Source organism: Frieseomelitta varia, unplaced genomic scaffold, assembly GCF_011392965.1.
Source record: "Frieseomelitta varia isolate USP_RPSP 00005682 unplaced genomic scaffold, Fvar_1.2 scaffold_555, whole genome shotgun sequence".
Taxonomy (NCBI): Eukaryota; Metazoa; Arthropoda; class Insecta; order Hymenoptera; family Apidae; genus Frieseomelitta; species Frieseomelitta varia.
Genome location: NW_025110318.1, coordinates 341174 through 366147, shown reverse-complemented (window position 1 = coordinate 366147; position 24974 = coordinate 341174). Strand labels below are relative to the sequence as shown.

General features: G+C 40.4%; 3 protein-coding genes across 4 annotated transcripts; 2 read left to right on the top strand and 1 right to left on the bottom strand.

The window, feature by feature from the left end:
* Positions 1–504: 504 nt before the first annotated feature.
* On the top strand, positions 505–1302 carry LOC122533804 (protein tramtrack, alpha isoform-like; the record flags this gene model as incomplete). Its single annotated transcript, XM_043663869.1, has 1 exon — positions 505–1302. A coding segment is annotated over one exon (783 nt), but the record flags the coding sequence as incomplete, so codon positions are not given.
* Positions 1303–3136: 1834 nt separating this feature from the next.
* LOC122533803 lies at positions 3137–11982 on the top strand. 2 transcript variants are annotated; one of them, XM_043663867.1, is made up of 4 exons: positions 3137–4394; positions 6884–8180; positions 10942–11220; positions 11559–11982. In XM_043663867.1, the coding sequence occupies exons 2-4, from the start codon at positions 8025–8027 to the stop codon at positions 11709–11711; spliced, it is 588 nt and encodes a 195-aa protein (XP_043519802.1). In that variant the 5' UTR covers positions 3137–4394; positions 6884–8024; the 3' UTR covers positions 11712–11982. The 2 variants fall into 2 exon arrangements, with proteins under 2 accessions (XP_043519802.1, XP_043519803.1); XM_043663868.1 differs by lacking the exon at positions 3137–4394 and having other exon boundaries at positions 4401–8180; positions 11059–11220.
* Positions 11983–19129: 7147 nt separating this feature from the next.
* LOC122533802 (furin-like protease 1) lies at positions 19130–24864 on the bottom strand. Its single transcript, XM_043663865.1, has 5 exons — positions 24664–24864; positions 23552–23680; positions 20777–20942; positions 19686–19858; positions 19130–19162 (listed from the first exon to the last, which is right to left on the bottom strand). Exons 1-5 carry the CDS (start codon positions 24862–24864, stop codon positions 19130–19132), a joined length of 702 nt encoding a protein of 233 aa, XP_043519800.1.
* Between the last annotated feature and the right edge of the window lie 110 nt (positions 24865–24974).

The window sequence follows — 24974 nt, the reverse complement described above, 5'->3', positions numbered from 1 at the left end:
AAAAAAAAAAAAAAAAAAGGAAAAGAAAATGGTACGATCACACTTTTGTTTTCTTTTCGTTTGGTCTCGACGCGATATTTTTCATTTCGTCGATACCCGACACACCCTGATCCCACATATTATTCTTTTATTGGCACCTTGTTGAGTAGACAATCGTTTATTCTGTTAAATACTATTGCGATTTTATTTTCAGACGTTGCATAGATTTTTACGCAATTGTGTTTTATACGTTGTTTTGCACCGTACGGTCTGTACGGTGCGAGTACGCCAGTAGCCACAGTTTATTATTTCTGTTCTGCACTCGTCGGAATTGTACATCAGTCATAATACATCTTGCATCGATTATTTGTTTCCAGTATACGAATTAGCTGGCAGTTGCATGCAATTTTACACAGCCTTTATACACATATGTATATCGTAGCCAGAGAACGAATCGACACGTTTCTTTTTTTTTTTTTTAGAGTGTCTTTCTGGATCATATGCTCGTTGTTGTAATTTTTGTAATCGCAAAGTCTCAAAGTTGACTCTCGTTCGCCATTATGTACTGACACGAATCTTTCCGCAGAGTTTTCATCGGGCAACACGGGAAAGTCGGACGGCGAGACGTGGAAGGAGAAAGGGCGAAACGCTGGATCCTCGGCGAACCAGTCGAGCACAGAGACATCGAACGCAAGATCGAGCAACAGCGGCGGCACCACGCTGACCACGACCACGACCACGTCCAGCTCGACGTCCAGCACGGCCTCGAGTTCCGGCACGACGATGACCACCACGTCGACGAGAAGCTCGTCGGTGTCGCCGGCAACGAGGAACAACGCGCAGAACAGCGGCGGCAGCAGCAGTAGCAGCAGCCCGGCACCGACCACCAACTCCTCGTCGACGAGCGGCCATCAGATCGGTACGATGTCGGCGCCGCCCGGCCGTCAGGTGCCGAAGAGACGCATGAGACGTCGCGCCACCTCCCACTCGCAGGATCCAGCCGAACAATTGACCGAGATGTCCGTCCGCGGCTTGAATCTCTTTCGTTACGCCTCGATATCCGAGGGTGTCTACCAATGCACCGAGTGCGCCAAGCTCGACATACAGAAGACGTTCAAGAACAAGTACAGCTTCCAACGACACGCTTTCCTCTACCACGAGGGCCACCAGAGAAAGGTGTTCCCCTGTCCGGTTTGCGGCAAAGAATTCTCCAGGCCCGACAAGATGAAGAACCACATGAAGACCGTCCACGACTGCTTCATGCCGAAGGACTGCGTGGTGCCGTTCGGTTTTTTTCTCTCGCCTTAGCGGGCAGCGCGAGGGCGAGGTGGGGTGGCGATCGGTCCAGCACGAAGAACGACCACCGGATCAGCGGCAGAGGGCAACATTGGTCGAGGAGGAGAAACGACCACGATCACGACCACGATCACGACCACGACCACGACCACGACCACCACCACCACCACTGCTGCTGCGACCAGCGACGCCCACCGGGGTCCGAGGAGCACGGTCTCCTCGAGGACGGCGTTGAAACACGCGGCCACGTCGAGGATGCTTTCCATGTTCAGGCGGGGGCGTGTTTGAGACACGAAAGATCTTTCTTGGTTTGTTCCATCGAAGAGTGTTCTCAGCATCGTCTCTAGTCTAGTCATCCGATCGAGAAAATACGCGCGTGGTCGTAACGGAGAGAGGGACATCGAGATAGAGAAAGGAGAAAGACTAGATGTCCCCCAGTTTGAGAGAATAAAGTATCTATCCATCTGTGTGTCGCGGACCAATCGCATAGCCTATCTCACCCCCGCGATGATCGACCGCTCTTGTTGTATCGAAGCGCGATTTTTAATAGTCGTTTTTTCTTGATGGGAGCCCACGGGGGAGTGTTGTCTGTTCGGGAAGAAGGGCGACCGACGGCGTTGAGTATATATCGGCCAGTGGGGGAGAGCAACGTCGACAGATCGAGTACAAACACTGCTGAGCAGACGACGTCGAGTGATTGTGAGAAATTTCTGTTTTTTTTTTTTTTTTTTTTTTTTTTTTCTTCCTTTTTTTTTTTTTTTTTTTTTTTTTTTTCTCTCTTCTTCCTCTTCTTTTCTTGTCTTTTAGTGGAAGAACAAAGAGAGAAGAGATGCTCTATGCTCGAACGTGACTACTCGAGTAGTGCTGCTGTGTACAATTAGTATTATATGATCCTTGAACTGTGCAATAGCGCGCAATGCTTGTGGACGATCTACGCTCGATTGCGTCTCCTTCACTCGCACCCGCCGTCCTGTTTACACACGGAAACGTAAGTCGCGGTACGAAGCGATTTGACCAGTCGAGAAAAAAAAGAAACAAGAAACTTTGACAATAACGATTGAAAAGCTAGATATATATTTGTTGACAGGTTTTAGGTTTTACGGGCGGTTACGTTTGCGTATGTACGATATATGGAAACCATAGTTTCACAATGCTGAGAGAGTAACATTTATCGCGTGATCGAAGAGTTCTGCCTTTGTTAAATATCGTTGCAATATTTTACGGGGGTGTGAAACCCACACGTGAAATTCCAATTTGCTCGTTGCATTTTGAAAAATGAAATCTAATATTGAACAAAACGAACATGTACATTTCTATGCAATTAGCGGGCCTTCTTGTGCTTTTATCAATGTTTCAATTCTTTTTACGTTTTTTTTTTTTTTCGTTTTTCTTTTTTAAGGGTGTAAAGTTTTCCAGAAAAGAAATTTGTCAAATTTACGTGCTGTAAGAGAATATTTTTCTTTTCCGTTCTTTTCTTTTTCTTCTTTTTTTTTTTTTTTTAAAGCAACATACAAAGGAGCATGATCAATGTGACTGACAAAGTGTCATCGTACAGATATACTCCTGGTTTAGGTCATACATTCATAGCTTTAACCCTTTCGTGACGGCGATACTACGATGCAGCCGTTATTAATATTACTTCATTAAACCCGAGATAGTCTCTTCTCATTTCCAACACTATTTTGCACTTGTCTACTAATTATACTTGACAGAAACATTTTCAAGATGATAATTGAAATTAATTAAAGTAATAAATCGTCAATTTTTAATTACTTATTGAGAATTATAAACAATAATATAATTTAGTAATATTCCTTGATATAACATTATGTATTATATAATATATTGTATATGTATTACACAATATATATTATATATATTATATACAATATATATATTACATATAACACAGTGAATATTATATTCATTTTGCAAATGCTGGATTTAACAGACGCTAACCGCGAAAGAATTGAAAGGAAAAGAAACCACCTCCGATGATTTAACACAATAAAAGCACAACGTTTTTGTTTCTCTTTTTTTTTACCGTTTGCTTCTGTCTCTCTGTCGCTTTACTCGGTCTTTCGATTTCAGCAGTTCATATGTGAAACGTTGGTTTATCGAATATGTTCTCTCTTCTTCTCGCAACCAGATGTTTTTTTAACTTTTGCATCTTTCATAGTTCCCTATACAACTGCATAGAGCTCTGCATGCAATCGCAATCGAACTGAATCTTTCCCGCCGGAAGAGTGAAATTTTTGACTGTACAAGGGACATATTTCGTCCGTATTTTTTTTTTTTTTTCGAGCCTTTATAAAACGTTTATACGTACATATCAATTCGCATATCGCGGTGACAATGTGCTTCCAAATTTTTATCGAATGATATCGAGCTTTGGAGATGCGGGAGGAAGGAAGGAAGGGCAGGTGGATTGTTAACAAAGTGCAGAGTTTGGTATAGTCAGGATTATACACTATTATTATAATAATGATTATTTTTATTTTTCTTTTTTTTTTTTAATGTTTTCTACGCCTTACAAACAAATTTCAATTCCAATGGTGCGTAACGAAGCATTGTATTAGTAAAATGTTAAAAGAACGAAAGAAAGAAAAGAAGAAAGAAGGTGGAAAATGTATATTTATCACAGAGTTTATTAACGGTTCGCTACGAGGCGTAGGAGACTCGTAGAGTTCATTAGATAGTGCCTAAAATAGAGAGGAAGAAAGATGAGACACGAATTATACTGCATAACAGATTCTCGACATATGTACAGGTTTTCTGGGAAAGTGTATTATAGTTATTACCAATTATTTTATTATTATTATTATTATTATTATTACTATTATCAATTACTGATTTACCATTACTCGCACTACTATTAATACAGCAAACACAATATTATTTTTATTATCACCGTTATTATTATTTCTATTAATATTATTGTCTGATAAGAATTATTAACTTTTAGCTATGGACAAGCACCGATAAAAAAAAAAATTGGTTATTATTACTAGTGTTATAGTAATAAGGTAATGCACAGGCAAGCACGGACAAGTTATAGAGAAAGTTTATATATATATATATATATATATATATATATATATATATATATATAGACATAGGTATATAATGACCCTCAATAGTTAGTTTCGGGTCTGAACCGTTTGTTTTTTCTCTTTGATTTATTATTATTATTATTATATTATATTATATTATATTATATTATACTTTTTCGTTCATTCGTTCGTTTAAAAATCTAGGGAAAAAAAATCTATTATTTGATACATTGTTAACACATTTTCTCTTTTTTTTTTTCGGTGTTGGGACACCGCAAAGTAAAAGTACACACACGTACGTACGTACATATATACGTACATACATACATACATACATACATTTACGTATACCAATAAATATTTTTTGAGGAAAATATTCACGCAGTCGGGCAGAACCAATGCAAATGAAGTTTCACGGAATAATAGGCGTTATTATCCCTCCGTATTATCAATGCTAAAATATGGGACAGGAATGGAGAAAAAGGAAAGTAATTCGCGGTTCGTTGCGACTTCTGCTATCTGACCCTTCGATAAACTTTCGGCACAAGCTAAAAAGTAATAACACTTAGCAATAATTACATTAAATGTCATTAAATACAATTTATCGAGCAACAGTTTCACTTGTCGATGTTCATACTATAATCTAACATTATTATTATGTGTACCCCTTGTTTTGCCAATTCGTTGTAAATGTTTATGCTATTTTTTTACGCGTTACGCATATATTTGTTGAAAAGAGCAGCGAATCCACATTTCCTCCTTCGTCCAACCTTCCTGTTTGCTCCTCTTTTCTAAATAACGCTGTAATTCGTTGCGAGAATTATCGAACGAATACCGAACGGAAAGCAGTATTTTGGTCTTCCGCATCGGTGTTGTAATATGCATGTGAGGAAAAAAAAAACGAGCGTGGATGTTTTAGACGTGTGATGTGTACGCCTTAAAGTGGTGATGATGGTGATAATGATGATCATGATGATAACTGTCAGAGAACTATTTAAAAAGAGTATATACATATATAAAGAGAGATATATTACGCGAGAGGGAATGCGAGAAGCTGCGTCTGATCTTTTTTCTTTTTTTGTCGCGACAGGCGAGAGCATTCGTCGAGCTTCTATTTTGCAAACCAGGCTCGTACTCGTAGTCGGTATTTACGAAAAAAGAAAGAAAAGAAAAAAAAAAGCAAAAAAAAAAAAAAGAGAAAAAAGAAGCATATCTACACATATATGTATAACGAACGTTATAAACTACGTTAATGTAATGGGGGGAATGATACGATGATAATCTTTTTTAGCTTCCGTCAGCCCGGAAGCACGAAATTTTTATTCGCGCGCACAATTCTGTTTCTTGCGTCCAGTTAGCTCGCTGTTGTGCAAGGAGCATAACGTTCAACTTTGATATTACGCACGCACGCAAATGATCACGTTGTATCAAAAGTACCAACCGAGTGGAAGCACGGTTTTCGAATTTTTGAGACATTGTGCTCGCAGATTCGTGGACAGTTCGATGATGTGTACGTTCATATGAAAAATATGCGGGCATCGTATGCAATTCGTCGTATAAACGGGGACAATTAAATTTTTGGGAAGAGAAGATTGCGAGGATCGTCGACGTGCCTTAAAATAGGGGGAAAAAAAAAAAAAAAAATGACAAGACGAACTTCTTAACTCTAACGATGATGTGTGCAAAAGCAATCGAGAAACGATAGTGTTACACTTTTTTTTTTTTCCACTTTCCACGCATTGTGACTACCTTACTTCTTACGTTTTAGTTTTATACCATTATTGTAATAGCTCTATTATTATTAATTATATTATATTATATTATATTATTATTATACTATTGCTACTGTCATCGTCAAATAACGTTTATTATTTTATTTTTAATTTTAACTATAGCATCGGGTAACTAGATAGCGCTGTAAGGTGCGTCAAGGGCTTCAAAAGGGAATCGCAGACAAGAAATGGTCAAACGAAACGCAAGCAAACGGTTATTTGTATTCCTTTTTTTTTTTCCTCCGTAAACGTGAACACATTTTATTTCAAGCGTTACAGTGCTGTTTACATGCTTGCGACATGAACGCAACGCCTTCTAATTTCCACTTTTACTTCGTCGAAGTAGAATTGTAACATGTGTATTGTCACGGTGTTCTGGCGAATAGATCTATTTATATTTACCACGGTTGAATCTAAATTTTATTCGTGCGTTTTCCCTCTCGTTGCAAATCCATGGGGGAGATGGGTGGGGGATGTAGCAACTCTCTCTTCTATTTGTCTATTGCCAGAACATTGGAGTTTTCATTTTCGTTTGCTGCGGATGAAATTCGCAGTTTATACATTTGCACGTTTAGTATCTATCGGTGAAAGAAGAAAGCACGGGCAGAAATAACCGTTTTGAATAGACGGAGAAAAAGGAAAGAAGAAAGTCCAACCTGCGTATATTATAGTAACTCTTACTTACAATGTTTATTGAGAACGCATGTAATGCAAGTGAATTTTAGCAAATTCACGTTCACCGTAATGTTAAAATGATGTACACGTATATATATATATATATAGGTACCAGTAATGGCACTTTTCATTTGCACACTCGATCACGGATGTATCGCACACGGCACTCTGTTTCGATAGAAGAAAGAAGCGGTACATGATTTCGTTAGTGACGCTAAACGTAACGAAACGTATTCATGCAGGACGTTGAAACTACGAAAGTATGATAGGCGTAATCGTAAGCTTTTTTTTTTTGCAATAGAGAAGAAAAGAAATTGCGAAAACTATTAGCAGATATAGGCGTTGCGAATACAGAAAAATTTATTATATTATATATAAATATTATATTATATTATATATTATATATTATATTATATTATATTATATTATATTATATTATATTATATTATATTATATTATATTATATTATATTGTACGTTCACCCCGTTCAAGGGTGAAAGCGCGAAACAAGCAAAAAAAAAAAAGAAAAAAAAGAAAAAAAAAAGAAAGTTATATACAATAATAATAAAGAAAATGAAGCTATACGTTCGCACGCATTATCGTCGGTCGTCGTTGGCTGTACATTTGCTACAGTGTACGCACACATGTACCTATTATTATCGATGCCTGATGGCGATAAGGACGATAACAATTTAATAATTATTATTATTATTTTTATTTGTTTTTATCTAATTGTAGTTTCTTTGTAACTCTTTGTGATATACAACTGCAATAGTCTATCCGACCGTTTACTTCTTGTATCGATTAGCGGATAACCTTCATTAAAGGAAGACAGAGAAACACACGTCTCTCCGTTTAGCCGATCGTCCTTTCTTCTCGCGTATGGAGAATATACGCTATTCACTGTGCGTCAGATCAGTCGAACCGGTGCATATTTTCAATTAAATCGCTCGATCGAGTATCAAAAGTCGGGCAAAGACTTCTCGCCACTTGTCGGTGGAAAAAAAATTCCAATTTTCGAACGTGACGAAACGTTCGAGATCTCCTTTGTGTCCCATTGTGAAAGCGACCGAAACCGATTATCCCCCCCTCTGACTAATCTCTAAAACCGAACACTGTACTAACACTCCTGTTGTGCCTGTTCTCTTTCCATGTCTGGCCAGACAAATCGTCGAGTCTGCCGAGCGACATCACGTTCGAGATATGCACGTCGTCGTCCTCGTCGTCGCCGCCCTCCTCGACGACGGCGATGAAGAGCGAGGGGCACACGACGGACAGCAAGTACGTCAAGTCCGAGCAAGTGGTTAGCGGGATGCACTTCCTCACCGACCGGGCGGAGGATCGTGGTGGCCTGTTGCTACCGAAGTCGGAGTCGGGAGAGACGGAGCCGGAGATCAGGAAACAGGTTGGTTGGTCTGCTGCTTTTGATACTGCCCCGGCAGGCAGTGCACCAGCTGTGCCACCTGGCTTCGTTCAGAGGACGAGCACGAGGAGTAGGCGCAGCTTATCGCCACGTCCTCGCGGCAACCGCACCAACAGAAACGGACAGAACACCAGGAGGCCGCTCAGAAAGCTTGCCTCGCCGCGGATTTGATAGGGTGTGCTTTCCATTTGGCTCTCTCGACCTTTCCCTCCTCTAGACTAGACCACTTTTATACGCAGTTTTTGGGAAGCATATGTATTCGATGTTATATTGAAAGTGTGTAGACCAGTGACGGCGAACCTTTTCGAGAAGTAGGTAGAAATTTTGTTCATTATTTGTTTTTAGTGCTAGCTCGTGGGTCACTAAGTCAGTGGCGTCACTTGGAAAGGGGGAGGATGGTTAAAAACTACTTTTCTCTTGGTTCTCACTTTTATAATCTTCTAAAAAGTTTACGCTTTCTTTTTGTTTGACAACTTTTACTTTTGCAAGTGAAGAGCAAAAAAAAATAAAATAAATGTCGGCGTCAAAAAATTGATATAAAAGGGGTGACATCATGCCCAGTCACCTATGCACTATACATTAGATATATATATACTTTATTTCTTAATATTTTTTATTGTCTGTTCTCTCTTTTATTATATAAAAAAAACTAGCACAGCTACCCATTCTGAGAATGAGATCTAGTGTGTTTTTTAGTGTTTATTACATCTGTTTAATCGTAAGCGCTATATAAAATTTTTTGGATACAAGTAACTCGTACAAGATTTAAGACTTGAAATACCTATATGTATACATAACCAAGTCGTAAATCTTCCATAGAACACAATTGTGCATTTATTTCTCACTTTTAAGCTCTAGCCGAACACTTGTAATTTTCTTAACATTTTTTGAAAAAGAGGGGTTCGAAAAATAGTTAAAATTCTTTTATATATATGATGATAAGTTTATAAAAATCAACGCGTGGGTCATTTAAAAAGCCTGCATGGGTCAGTGTCTGACCCGCGGGTCATAGGTTCGCCATCATTGATATAGACATTGCTCGATCGAAATGTACAGGGTGGGTCACCACATATTGCCATCTAGATTTTATTATTACGTCATTTTATTATTACGCGTAGCGAAAAATGTTTCAGACGAAGTCGAATGGTTTCGAGAGGGGCACATTCTGATGATACTAGTTTTCTTGTAGATGGACGTATGACGGTCATTAATGTTTTTTTAAATGGAACCTTAGTTGATGCACCGTGATATTCTTTACAAAAAAAAAAAAAGTATTAACCTATTTATGTTAAGAAATCGTTAGTTTAGGAGATATTTTAATTTTAATGTTGTTAGGAGATAAGGTGTACGCTGAGCCTCCGATTACAATGGCCAATATGAGAGATCGCATCATCACCGAGTGTAATAAAATAACACCAGACACATTACACAATGTGTGTGAATTATTAATCTATCGGTTCAGAAAATGTCACGATGTAAATGGTCGTTAAATTGAACATTTTCTCTAAATAAAGTCATTACAACATTAACAAAGGGGTCCTAATTTCCTAAGTTAATACTTTTTTGTAAAGAATATCAAGGTGCATCAACTGATGCAATAAAAAATATATGATACCATTTAAAAAAACGTTAATAACCTTCGTGTGTCCCTTACACGTCCACCTATTACAGTATTATCAAAATGTGCCCTTCTCGAAACCATTCAACTTCGTCTGAAACATTCGCCGCCACGCGTAACAATAAAATGACAATAAATCTAGATGGCAATATGTGGTGACCCACCCTGTATAAAGGAACTGTAAAAAGGGGAATCAACGGGAAAGAACAGAATTTTCATCTTAAACAGATCGTTACAAGACTGATGTTTCAAGACAAATTTTCCAAATTTTCTCCCTCGTTTTAACGTCGCAGCGCTTGAGATTTCCCTCATTTTCACCGACAATCGGTATTGGAAAAGCGAAAGGTTTGTCGGTCGCGAATGTGTTGTTAATTGGTTGGTAGAAGACGAGTGACAACGATTGTTCCAGTGGGTGATCCAGCGTGCAATGAAACGTGCCCGACGAATAAAACGTGCGAGCCGTCGTTTCGCGTAAACTCGGATGCGTTTCTTTCGTGAACTTCTCCGTCGCGAGTTTCTTCACGCGTTGTCCCGTGGCGACCGAATGGAAAGCACTTGGAGCGAGCAAAGATCTATCGCAATGCATCGTCTCGAGGTCTACATCTTGTCTAGTTCGCTGTGTCGTATCTTTCTCTTCGCCAGTAATCCGTCGAATCGCTGTAATGAACACTTTCCCCGCCGTAGCTGCTTTGTTCTCCACAATTTCCATGTTTGTCCTTGGGGTGACAGCCTTTCTGTCGGTGCGTGCCGTCCGCGCCGCAGAAAGCCCGAGAGAATCGTTCTCGGCCATTCCCTTTCCCCTGATATCGTTTCACTTGGTTCTTCTTGGTGAAATCGGAGAAAATTCCACGGTGTCACGGCAACACGCCAGCCAAGCTCGAATTTCTGCTAGCGATCGTCTCGCGAGTCATCGACGCCGGGATCGAAGGGGTTCGAGAACACCGTGAGGAAGGGTGGATGTACAATCGAAACGCGACGTGAAACTGAATATCATGGGGCGAGTGAAAGAGAGAGAAAGAGAGAGAGAGAGAGAGTGAGAGTGAGAGTGAGAGTGAGAGAGTGGGCGATCAAAGAGGAAAGAGCGGGAGAGGGAGAGAAAAAACCAAATAAACGTTGTTTTACAAGCTGCTGGAATACCTCATTCAAAACGACGGTTCTGTAGTCTGCAAGTGGTGCGGTGAGGTGCTACCGTCTCGAACCCGTTGGTACAGGCACAAGTATAAACTCCACGTCTCCGCTCAGGTCACCCAGCCGGCGCCGCTGTTCAAGTGCCACAGCTGTAACGCTTACTTCAAGTCCCGCAAGGGTTACATCGGCCACCTGAGCTCCCGCCACTCCGACAACGAGAACGACGAGAACAGAGAGGACCAGCCGACCAACAAGAAGCCCCGGAAGACCTCCGACGTAAGTCTTGAACAGTCCTGTGTGATCCCACATGATCCGCGTGATCGTGATTCTTGCTTACCCAGTCACGTTGCTTGCCGCATCCGCTCGTTACTTTCACACCTTTCGAAAGGTCTCGGAAATAAAACTACGGAAATCTCACTGTCGTCTCGCTCAATGTGTTTTCGAAAAGCATCTTTGTTTTTCCGGAGCAGAAAAAGGACACTTTTGTTCGGTTCGCTTGCTTGCTTTGCTCGCGAGTTTGTTGTTCACGGTCGAGAGAGAGAGAGAGAGAGAGAGAGAGAGAGAGAGAGAGAGAGAGAGAGAAAGGGCGAATATTGTGAAATGTGCCCCAACAGGTTGGGAAAGGGCCGGATTGGGAGCAACAGAGAGAGAAGGAAGAGAAGCTGGTGGCGGACATAATCGATCGGGTGAAGAGGGAGTGCGAGGCTCAGGGTGAAACGGTGACAAGACGAGGCTACTCCAGGCGATCCACCGTGATGAACAGCTAAGGAATGGACAAAGAGACGGATAAAGGGAAATCTTGTGCCATATCATCGTCGTACGATGTCTTTCTCGTAACGCGGCTCGAGGAGCGTCCATCAGACGCGCGCAGACCGATCCTCACCGACGTTCGATCTCTCCGCTGACACCTACACTCCTTCGGATAAGCGATGTTCAAGACGTTCTTAGGAGTCACTTATTAAGATCAAATTTAGGATTAGTTCGGACACTTGTTCTATGCTCAATTGTTATGTCAAAAAAAAAAAAAAAAAAAAAAGATACTGGAAATCGATTCTCGATAAATACGAAAATCGGTTCCGTACGAGACAGAGAGAGAAGTAATTTCCTCGTCGAAAAGTATTCTCCGTACCTCGTGTCAGATGAAAATAACCAAAAGTTTTCTTCTTCGCTGTGTATTAGACGTAAATTTTTCAAAATTCCATTCAGGAACGCCAACGACGAGGACGTTGCTCTCGTTACTCGATATTCCGTGTCGGCGACACTCGCGAGGTTGTTGCCTCGTGATCGATTGAAGCCGCGCTGCGTGCGTGCGTGCGTGCGTAACGCGGAGAGAGAGAGAGAGAGAGAGAGAGAGAGAGAGAGAGAAAGAGAGACAAGCGTCGGGAGGAATCGATGGTCTTCGATCGCCGAAACTACGAGGACTACGAGGACAAAAGCTATCTAGTCATAGTTCACGCGCGGCCGCGTATATTTTTTTCGTATCCTAAGCGACCGCGTGTTCGTGTACGCGATAACAGAACGCAACTGGTGTGTTCTCCAGTTCGTGCTACTCGCGCGATTCGAATAACTTACTCGATACCACGGGGCCTGAGAGTCGCGTCCTGCAGACAAAGCGGAACGAACGCGGAACGGAGCGTACGCGCTGTCCTCCTCGTTGAAATTCTCGATCCAGTTGTCCCATATCGTTCCTTTGATCTCCGATAAATTCCGCGGATCTTAATCGCAGCGAATAGGCGAGCGAAGAAGAGCGTAGATTCGGTAGGTAGCGATGAAAAAAATGAAAAAAAAAAAAAAAAAAAAAAAAAAAAAAACAAAAAAAGAAAATGGTGTTCCACGTCGCTGATTGCTGCGACCGTGTGGCTGTCGTTTCGTTCGGCCCTGGCTTGGTAACGTCGATCGCTGGAATTTTGTTCGACAGTTTCGCATCAGCTCGTGCCGTGATTTCGACAAGTTCGGACAAAGGCAGACGAAGAACGTTGATTTGTCTCGAAATAAAATAAAAAGACGATATTGCCTGAAGGCGAGATTACCAACTTGTGTGATAGATAGAACGTGAATGCCGGAGGCATTTGAAAATTTACAACAGACACACTTGGACAGAGTGTACAAGACACAGATTGACAGTTATACTATGGAGTATAGGACAGCCTTCTACGCGAACAATTTTACCGAAAGACAAAGATACTCCGTGAAGAGGAGATCGGCGTTACTAGTCCAAGATCGACGCGATCGTGATTAATTAACGCGAGATGAATTGCGATTCGAGCCTGAGGTGCTCCGTCGACGGGAATCCAGTGCCAAATGTATATCTTCCCAGGCGTACGATATATCTCGTTGCGTATAATAAGAGAGGAAAAAAGAAAAAAGAAAAAAAAAAGAAAAAAGAAAAGAGAAATGATGCGAAATGTTCACTACGATACGCGATGAGAACGATCGTTTGCTCAAAAAAAGTGTAACTGTAACTATTAAATTTTCTTCGATTTCGTTCGTTGATCTTTTTTCTTTCTTTCTTTCTTTTTTTTTTTTTTTTTTTTTCTGTTACATTCGACGTGTGCAGGTGCTGCGTGTAGTATCGCGAGCCGCGCCAACCAAGTGAAAATACTCCTCCTTCCGTGGAACCAATCACACAATGGCCGCGTGCGTGAACGTCACGCGTGAAATTCATAGAAATTACATCGGTATACGGGTATAGTGATACGGTATAGGTCACCGTGAATGACGTTCACGAAGCTACCATTCGGGGAATACACGTACATCTTCGGAGGAAAAACTTAAGGAAAATCTTCAGAGCCGTGTTGCCGAAGACGAAATCCCAGTCGCGTTCAATTCTTGTCATTGTCCTTCGGCGCAGGTTCATGGTGCTTGAGGCAGGGGCTGACAAAATCGCGTGTCTTCTTTTCTTTTTAAAGAAAAGAGCGTTGTTGTCTAGGAAGTTTCTAAAAAATTCAAATCCAAGAAATTAAATTCGAAGAGGAAGAGTAGAAAGTTCTCGATCGATCTGTCGAGAGGTGCGAGTCGGAGAGTCAAATTTTCATCGTCGAAACGACCGCGGGGAATATCGGGGAATATCGTACACAGCGATAAAGAAATTTCTCTGCTGGCGACAGCTAGCCCGAGATACGGTGTGCGTCGTTAGTTCCTTGGAATAGAATAACAATGTGTTTTTCAATACTCTTTGAAAGCTCCTTTGGATGAATGTGAAGACTAACGAGTTCCTTGCAGCTACACTTAGAGGGATTTAAAAACGGCCTTTAACGACCTTACACGAACGTCTTTACATTCGTCGCGAGATCTCTTTCCACCTGCTGCTACTTGCTCGCGCAAAAAATTGTTATCGCTTGTTAACGAGCAACTTTTCTCTAGCTTCTCTCAAACCCTCTTTCTGCCCGAGGCAATGGTCACCATCGAGCCGTCTTTTATGAAAACGAAAATTTCATCTCGAGTCTATGACAAAGTACGTTTACGCGTGCTTTATAGAATTTCATTTAAACATATCGCCTAAGCAGTGAAAACCGATGCCAACGCGAGCATAAGCGTTGAGCCTAACGTTATTAAATTTCACTGTAAAAAAATCTAGTTATAAAAAATTAACGCTATTTCTGCGGAAACGCTATGGAATTACGGATCACGCAACGTTTAAAAATTATTCTCCACTTCCTTCTCCTCCTCCTCCTCCTCTCGTTGCCCAGTGAAAAATTACGCGGCGCGATATACACGCTTACCTGACACGCTCGGACGCGTTAGTCGGGCACGGAGTTTTAGTGTCGCTAGAAGAACGGTAGATAGAATGAGATAAATAGATGAAAATATATCTACACTCGTACGTGCGATACGTGCGAATAAATATAATAATATGATATAATGCGCGCTGGCGGTTATTCACGCGGGAGCATTATATATACACACATTATATATATTAATCTTGCTGAATATTCCAAGAAAGTCTGTCCATTTTTTCGAATGTCTCGAAAGTATTTTAATCTCTATTTACTTGTTGCGTGTACGAACACAACACGGCGCAACGGCAGAAGAATGAATTGCGCTTCACTCTCGAACGTTTTAACCATTAACGATTACTATTTAGAGTAGACCGTGTGCGTGGACACTGTCACAACACAGGCGTAAACGCGTACGTAAACTGACTAGTAGTTAAGTTCGGTGCTAATCAAAGAATGACGTGTATGAATCGATACACGACGTGTTTCATTATGAATAACGATTGCATCAGTTTGTGTTTCATTTTCTCGGAGCGAGCGAACAGAGCTTTTAGCTCTCTGGAGGTGGAAACTCTCTCCTCCTCTCCTGGCGGGACGTTTGATGTTTGATCGAAGCGAGAAATCGATGCTAGATCGCGGCTGAATTCGACGGATTCACGGACGTTTCTGTCGCTCAATTTTTTTAACTCGATTAGGGAAAGGTGGGCGCGAGCAACCTCCAAAGAGCTAAACACGCGAAAGAGGCAACTCTCTTCTGACATTGCGCGACGGATTTCGCACGTAATTATGTACAGGCGCGTATTTGCCAGCGAACCTCTGCACGTACATCACTAATTCTAATCCTACATACGTGCGCGGCGAGCATTCGCAAGTGCACGCACTTTGACGTGATCCCGTACGGGCAGAGGACGATAATCGACTTCTGTCGAGGCGCGAGGAGCAACGAGCCACTTGTCGTCTTCCTCTCGCATACGGAATAATGCAAGTTCCAAGTACGACGATGCGTTTTGAAGGAAACGTGCGTTTATTTGCAATTATCCCTGACTGATCTAACAAGATGCTCATTCGTCGATTCGTTGCGAGCGTTTTTTTTTTTTTTTTTTTTTTTTTCTTTTCATTCGAATTGGTTCGCCATGCAGATGCGCAACGCCGTTCTATCAAGTCGATACAAGGTCGAAATTTTACTTCTAGTTTAGATAGATCAAGTTCCCACTTTCGATACCACTCGACGACGATCAAAGGGCCATCCTTGAAGTTGTTGGATAAGTTACGTGCAACGTATTAAACGCTGAATGCACTTGGAGCAATGATGGCGAACCTATGACCCGCGTGGGTCAGACACTGACGCAGGCTTTTTAAATGACCCACGCGTTGATTTTTGTAAACTTATCGTCATATATATAAAAGAATTTTAATTATTTTTCGAACCCCTCTTTTCAAAAAATGTTAAGAAAATTACAAATGTTCGGTTACAGAGTTTAAAAGTGAGAAATAAATGCATAATTGTGTTTTATGGAGAATTTACGACTTGATTATGTATACATATAGGTATTTTAAGTCTTAAATGTTGTACGAGTTACTTGTGTTCAAAAAATTTTGTATAGCGCTTACGATTAAACAGATGTAATAAACACTAAAAAACACACTAAATCCTATTCTCAGAATGGGTAGCTTTGCTGATTTTTTATATAATAAAAGAGAGTATAGACAATAAAAAATATTAAGAAATAAAGTAGTAATATTAAAGAAATAAAGTAGTAAGTAGAAATAAAGTATATATATCTAATGTATAGTACAAGGGTGACTGGGCATGATGTCGCCCCTTTCATATCAATTTTTTCGACGTCGACATTTATTTTTTGTTCTTCACTTGCAAAAGTAAAAGTTGTAAAACAAAAAGGAAACGTAAACTTTTCAGAGGATTATAAAAGTGAGAACCAAAAAAAGTAGTTTTTAACCATTCTCCCCCCGCCCCCCCCTTTGCAAGTGACGCCACTGACTTAGTATTAAAAAACTACGAGCTAGTATTAAAAAAAATAATGAACAAAATTTGACCTACTTCTCAAAAAAGGTTCGCCGTCACTGACTTAGAGTTTCGAACGGACAGACACGCGTACAGTGCGAAATATGTCGATTGAACCGAACGAACAATCAATGATATCATCTCGTTTCATCTTAGCCTTTTTTCCTGTTTTTTTTTTTTTTTCTCTTCTTTAGCGAACGATTAATTTACGAATCCAGCTGGATTCAACTGTAAGAAAAATTACATCAGATTTGGGGGAACGAGTCGGAAATTCATTGCACCGCGGCGGAACAACGTCGCGGTATTTCTCGAAAATTTCAGATATACACGAAGTACCAACTTGGCGCGCTACTGCGGCGAACAGCGGCTGTCTTTATGAATATTTAACGGTTAGCTTTCTATCGAGGGAAAGCGCTTTAAATTCGAGAGTAACGATAATTATACTCATGGCGGATAAATTCGTATTTCGCTGTATATAGTGGCCAGGGTAATATCGTTGCATTAGCAGGGGAAGAAAAAGCGGGGGGGTAAAAAAGGTCTCTGTGCAATATTCAGCTGCCATCGGACGCCGCGGTCCTTTCCCCGCGAATGGCGATATTCGTGTAATTCTCTGAAAGACAGACTTTAGGATAACGAAATGATCCAGTCTTTCTTTTTTCTTTTTTCTTCGAAAAACGAGAAATTCGTTTCGCAACCGTGATTATGCTCGGCACGAGCGTTTTCAGCGCGGGAAACGAAGGGGGAAAAAATTTCCCTCAATACGGATGATGCACCGGTTGGCTCCTCCAAGTGTTTAGCTTGCTTTCGTTCCAGGCGGAATTTTATTTCTGGATATTTAACAAGAAGCAACGTTCGCGGAATATAAACGTTTATCCTATAAGTCCGTTGAGTGTTCAAGGGTTTATCAAATGAACGACCGAGCGAAAGCAGTTTGCTCAAGGATATTCAACGAATATTCAACGGTACTTCTTTTTTTTTCTCAAATGCAAGTTTAAACAATGCTGCGGGGGACTACGATTACGATCTCAGAGGACAAGAATATAACGTTTATAGAGAGAGAGAGAGAGAGAGAGAGAGAGAGAGGAACATTTTATAATGGTATAACTACAAAAAAAGAGGAATAAAATGCTGCAGCTCTGACGGCTTTGTACGGTTAAGGGAAATTTGTAGCGGTTAAATGCTACGAGGATTGCAAGTTTCTTTGCTAAAGAGCTTCCCAAAGTACTGTAAATACTGTATATACATATGTACTGATACGGTCCTGGGAATTCTCTCCTTTGCACACGTTTCACTTGGAGACACACTCACAAAAGGCACGCGACTGTTAAAAGAATTCGAAGTCGTTTTAGAGTTGAAAAAATGAAAAACAACGACGACTGCATCCACAGAGGCGATATCGACAAAGTAGTCGCCTTACAAATTGACCTCGTCGCTCACGCAGCTTCGAGGAGTCTTGCCTCGGGGAATTTCACTGCCTGGGATTTTTGGTTTTCTGTTTCCAACCAAAGAGTTCTCCCCTTTCGGCCGAAAGTGCCTGCCGACATTTGCATATGACTTACTCGGCTGGCTCGCGGCGGGCAGAGTTAAAATGGTAATGCGTGCAGGTGTGCGGGAGCCGGCGACAAGTCGCTTAAAAGCAGCCAATTAGAAACTTTCCGCGGGCTGATCTCGCCTCGAGTCTGTTAAGGTAGGTCTAGGGAAAGGAGAAGTTCCTCGTTCCGATGGCATAATCGAATTACGGTTGTTCTTGGCAACGCTCGTTCCGAAAGAATCATTTTTCCATTGGACAAAGTTCAGCGCGCTACTTCAGTTACTACATTCACAGGGAAGAAAGTTTCAAACCGCTAAACGCGTAACCCGGATCCAGCGGCTTTATCGACGAGTTTATGTTCGCGTTCGCGAATTATCACGTTTCTCTCTTCTTTTTCTTTTTTTTAAACATTCTCTGTCGACACCAGTGTCACCGTCGAATCGTCTGGTCTCACTGTAGGCGAACGATCGACGAGACATTAGCCGACACGCGGAGATTCATTGTCTACGAGGCGAGATAAAAGACCCTCGCGCCTCCCGCGGCGAACGTAATCGAGGAGAGTCGCTTTCAAGCGGCTGCTAAGTACGTAGCATCGAGATAACAACGAGGCACTGTCTGCCACACCAGTTGTCGGTTTCGCGGAAGCATCCAAGAAACGCATCTGGCAGATACGATCCCAGACTGACAGACCGCCTTTCCAATTTCGATTTCGCGTCGCACGGATAACTTGTCACTTCGTAATCGCTTCTCGCCATCGATTTCAACAAGTATGCGACAAGGATGGAAAGTACAGTTTGTTCCGTGGCTATCATAGATAAATTTCACGCCTTCGATTTGATAGAGATACAAGAATCTGCAGCAAAATTGACTTTGACCTTCAACTTCAAGATCAACATTTTTGTTTTGCATCGTATTTTATTCATCTTCTTCGAGGAACCTATCAGTTCTCTTGAAAAATGGGAAAAGAATTTCTTAATCATTTAACACTGAACGAGTGCGTTCTAACAGCGACTTTATGGTTGGATGTCTATTTTACGTAATTTTCACTAACATTTGATTTATCATAGTTGCAGCATCAGCGTTAGTCTAAATAATCGAATGATAAAATTAACTGTTAATATTATTCGAAATATAGACATTTGTCGTTACGTAATATAGATATCCATAGGCGTCCAATTATAAAGTCGCTGTTAGGACGCACGTTGGAACGTGCGCAGTGTTAAATAATTAAGAAACATTTTTCAGAAGAACTATTAGGTTCCCTGGAACGTTTTACTTTCGTTATGCGTAGAATGCAATACAAGAAAAAAAAAAAGAAAAAATATTTGACCTTGAAATTCAAGTATTTCCATCACATCGAAAATGCAGAATTCATCTATGATAGCTTTTCTTTACACCCTGTACGATACCAGCAGTCAAACGACTGTTTGACAAAATATTGTCCCGTGAAAAATGCGAAATATCTACCAACCTTCGTAATCCCCTCGATGAAAGCTCTGGTGGCGAGTTCACCAGGGCCATCCACTGTTTTTCCATCGTCGTCCGGTCCCCAAGAGGCACTGTAAATGTCGATGTGTTGAGGATTCAGGCTCAGGGATCTTGCCTCGACGGCATCTGTCACATCCCCGTCCAACATTCTCACACCTGCGTGTAAATGAAAAACCAAATGTCATTAATTTGTGAATTAAGCGCTCGATAGGTTCTCCAAACGTGTAAATTATTATTTTGAACGAACCGGCAATTTCAACGATCTATTTTGATCTATAACGAAGTGAACGTAATTGCACGAATAACAACGAAAAATTGCGAATCATTTAAACTGATATAACTTTGTAAAGAAAGATCCACATGGCAATACAGTTGATGTCATTTTAAAGGGCAAAGTTTTTATTTGATAGTCGTTTCGTTTGAAGATGATTTTACATCGCGTGGCAGGTGAGAAACTGAGAATACATTTTTCTCTAAAATTGTCAAAATTGACAAATATTGAATGCTAGGGTTAAACGACAAAAATTCGAAAATCCCAACATTTTGCCATCCGATCCTGATGTTTCAAATTCAATAAAATGATGGGGGGGAAAATCGCACAGCGAGTTTTAAGAGGTTGTTGTGAAGAAGAAAAATTTCAATTTTCAAGATCATAGTAGACGTAGTCAGAAGGAAACTTTTCTAACGTCTGAATTTTTATAATTTTCGAGAAAAAAATGTACTCTCAGTTTCGAAAAGAACAAAATCGCGATTGTCAAGGCACAAGCTTCAATCAAATGAGACCAAATGGATCGTTATTACGAAGTTAAAAAATCAGTTTAAATTATCGACAATTTTTCAGTGTATTCTCTTCGCTGTATTTTGACGAAAAGAAATCGCATCTTGGTGATCAATAAATACGTCGATCAGATTAATTAGTCGTATTACATCAGTTGTATTAATGTTTCGTCGCATCGAATCATTGAAATTCACTTAAGCGGCGTAACCGATTTCGTGCGACGAGTGTTTTTCAGTCTCGTCGCCGGTATATTTTAGTCAAAATGGCCGTGCTCCGTTCTCTTCGAGTGCACTTACCCCCGACACCAGCTCCAAATGCAACTCCCACCGCGCACATGGAATTGTTAGCAGTTGCAGCCACTTCACCGGCGCATCTGGTGCCGTGTCGATTACTGTCTAAAACATCGTATCGCGGCATAGGATCTTCATCATGGTTATTGACGTCGTAGCTCGCCTGTGGATCCTAAAACGTTCATTCGATTGTCCCTGTCAATCACCTGTCCTTCTACTGTCGCGTATGTTGCAACAATTTGCGAATGCAAAGGAAAAAAGAAAAAGAAGAAAAACAAAGAAAAAAAGGAAAAGAATATTTTCGATATCAAAAATGATACGTCTATGCATGTGTTTTCAATTTAACTTTTTTTGCGGTACGTTTCGACATTTCAAGGTTCCACGGTTCGAAACACATTCGTCGTCCGTCTCACGCTTTAAATCCTCTTCCCCTTTACCACTCGATAAGATGTTTAATTAATATCGAGTGAACTATCTTTGTAATTACCGAGTACAACTTGGCCACAGTTCGGCCCAACTTCCCCCGTGAATATCGATCCCCCACTGGAGATCCGATGTAATTGCTCCTCCCTTTCCTCAGGCAGTTTCAGGATTGTTTCAAACTGTCCCCAAGTTCGAACGTCACGGTTCTTCGTTTCTTTTCATTACGATACTTTTTTTTCCTCGCGAAGTCGCGAAGTCACGTCGATTAGATTATTTTAAATTCAAATACACGAAAAGTTCGGACGAGTTATATTTCTAAAAAAACAAAAATCGAAAAATAAACGAGACACGTTTATCTCGTCGAAAACGTAGAAAATAGAAGAAAGAAAGAAAAATACAACATTTCAAGCAATATCAAGAAAATTTCAATTTCATCGATTTTATACGATACGAATGTCTCTCGTTCGAATCGATATCGACCACTATGTCTGATTATAGGGGATTCGTATCTGCTGGGAAATTGTGGAACTCGATACACGTTTGTCCGCGGTTGCCTTATTAACCCCGGCCATTCACTAGCAAACACTAGCATTCCTCTCGTGTGGTTCGAGTCTAGTGTTTGACTCTCTGGTTGGCTCTCCCGGTGCTCCGCTGGTAACTTGGACAATTTCGGGACCGGTTGGCACAAGCTCGCTTCTTGCAGCCCGCTAACGAGAAATTGAAAAGGCTAGACTGCGAAAGTTCAGCGAAAAAAATTTTCTGCGAGCCGTGGTGCAACGTAGCAGTTCGACGTTGGTGTTGCGCACAGTTATAATCTTATTACGTCTCTTTCAGTTTCTCGTTTAAATGTTCCGACTTGTTGTCCATACGAATACACGAATTGTAGCAAACTATACGAGTACGCGAACTGCAAAACACACATATAGAATTTTCAACTCGTTTAAAATAATACTTTATCGAGCGTTTGCACGTAGAATTCCAAGAAAGAGAAACACGTAATATTTTCGTAGTTTTGATTTTCCGAAAGAAATTTCATAACCATCGCTATCAATTTACAGTAAATGTAAATTGTTTTCACGCAGTTTTCATTTTTGCACCACGGTTAATCTAAACGAACAATTGTCAATATTTGAAACTGTTGTAACTTTGTTGAAAAGAAATCACATAACAATCTACTTGGTCTCATTTTAAAACGTGAAGCTTCTGTTTTCAGTGTCCTGAATTCGTTTCTCTCTTCCAAGATATTTTAACTTTATGCAACAAATGGAAAAATGTCCTTTTCTTCAAAAAGAGAAAAAGAAAAATTGTAAAAATTCACACACATGTGAAAACAAACACGGAGAATTTTACTTACGACTGAATCCATCGCGGTTTTGAAGATTAAAGTTTCTCATTTGCTTTCAACCTTTCAAAATTTGAACTTGGAACATTAGAGATAAATAACAAAAAAAATTCCAGAATTTCGTTATCAAACCTTAACGTTCAACAAAATTGCAAAAAAAAAAAAAAAAAATCGTAGAGCAAGTTTGAGAGAATCGTTGTAAAGAGGAAATTTCAATTTTCAAAACTATGGTTAAGGAAAAAATGTTTCAATGTTTTTACAGACTTGAATGTTTTACAGACGTTTGAACAAAATTTTTCAATGTTTCACAGATTTGAATTTCTACAATTTCTGAGAATAAAAGAAATATGAATAAAAAGAATAAAATATCTTTGAAAAAACAAACTCAGAATAGGTAGTAGCTCTACATTTTACAAACGAGACCAAGGATATTCAAGAATCGATTCTCTTTTATCAAGTTGTAACAGCTTAAATTCTTCATCGTTATGTACTCAGTTATGCTCCTTACTGAATACTGCAAGTGATACGATGTCTGACGCACGTTTCTTTCGATAAATACGATAATTTCTCGAACGACAAAGATTCAAATTACTCGTTGCAGCAAGGAGGAATTAGACGCGTTACAATTAGTACGCGGAACAGGCAGAGAGCTTTCAAATACAGGTACAGTTTTTTGGCACGGTTCCGACATTCGTCCGTGTCCTCCGTTTCGCAGAGTTTGGTCCGTCCTGTCTGTTCTGTTTGCTTCGTGGAAACTGTCCGTCTTTTGTGCAAAGTCGAACGGATCCTGGACAAATTGCTGGAAAATCGATTCTCCCGCTTTGCGGCGGGAAACAGCGAATACGTAATCTCTGTCGTAACGCGGTGAGATTAAACGCGATCGTGATTAACATCGAGCGTTTTAATTTTTGAAACGTCGTTGGGGAGATTGATGAAAAATGATCGTCAGGTATCAAAATGTCCTCCGTTGAATTCGAACGTTTCGTCGAATTAGGAGGACAAATAACAGGACTTACGTAATTCTTATAGAGGTCCGGATGATTCTTCTCCAATCCGTCATCGAGAATCGTGACCACGACTCCACGTCCCGTAATTCCTTCGGCCCAGGCTTCCTGCACGTTCATATCTAACCCCTTCCCCCTATTCTGAAATCAATTATCGACAATCGTGCTTCAATACGTATTTCCTCCATCTTTCAACGCAAACAAATTCTTGCTCGATATCTTTGTTTTTTTTTTTAAATATTTTAATTCTCCTCGAGTAAACTCGAAGTAGGCCGAATTAACACGTTGAATACTGTGGAGAGATTAGTAGAAACGCTACTAACAATTCAAGTGAATGTTACTATTTCTAGATACTTATATGTATATATTTGCTACTAATACTTCTAAATTTTTCAATATCAGCTCCGTTATTATAATGCAGAAATTGAAGAAATTAATGTAGTATAGAACATGAAAAAGTAGCTTTATATATATATGTAGTATGCATAGGTAAATATTATTCGCGCATATTGTAATACCTGTATCATATTAACACTGCAAACGAAGAAAAAGTGAATAAGTACAGTATTTTTGGTAATTTACTCTACCTAATTACTTTGAGTTCTTTTTACATCTTTTACAAAATCGTCGCCCAATCCTGGCTTCTGCTGCCATTTTCTCAATTTCATGGCATAGCTTTCTCTCAGTGCGTGAGCTTGTAGAAAAAACGGTGAAGAAATGCTAACCCTCAATTTCACTGCATTGTAAAAAAATAAGTGAAAATCGAATGAATGTCACCGGTAACCCCCAGTAAGATAAATAATATATATATATATATATAATAATGTGTAAAATATATGTAATAAAATAATCCATTAAACATAACTACATTCCTCGACTTACCTGTTGCAGATAATATTATCACACATTAATAGAATCATGTTGGCATTTTGGGCAAGTCATGTAACGTCAGCGTGGCGTTCAACGTGTTAATTCATAACAATCATTCGTTAATAAAAATTCGATACGCATACGAAATTCCACCGAGGAACGAATTACAGAAAGAAAGAAAGAAAGAAAGAAGACACCGATAGAGAGATAGATATCCCATAGAAAAGAAGTGAGACTCGTTTGATTCAACTGACCAAGTACCACATTTGGGGCCACATCTCGTCGTTGAGAACGGCTCTTGAAGTGGACGGGCCGCGTTTCATTATCAGATCTCGTTTCGTTCGCGATTTTACTCGCTGCTGCTCCGCTCGACGCACTCTGCGGTCTTCTGCCAGCCTCCCTTGCACACCGAAATGCGGTTCCGCTGACCTCTTCACCACCGACGTGTGCACCATATGGTACCAGTTGTCTACTATCTGCAACAAAGATAACAATCTCGCGTTAATATCTTTGTCCGGCGATAAACAGACGAATTTTATATTTAACTACTGTATTCCAGCTCACC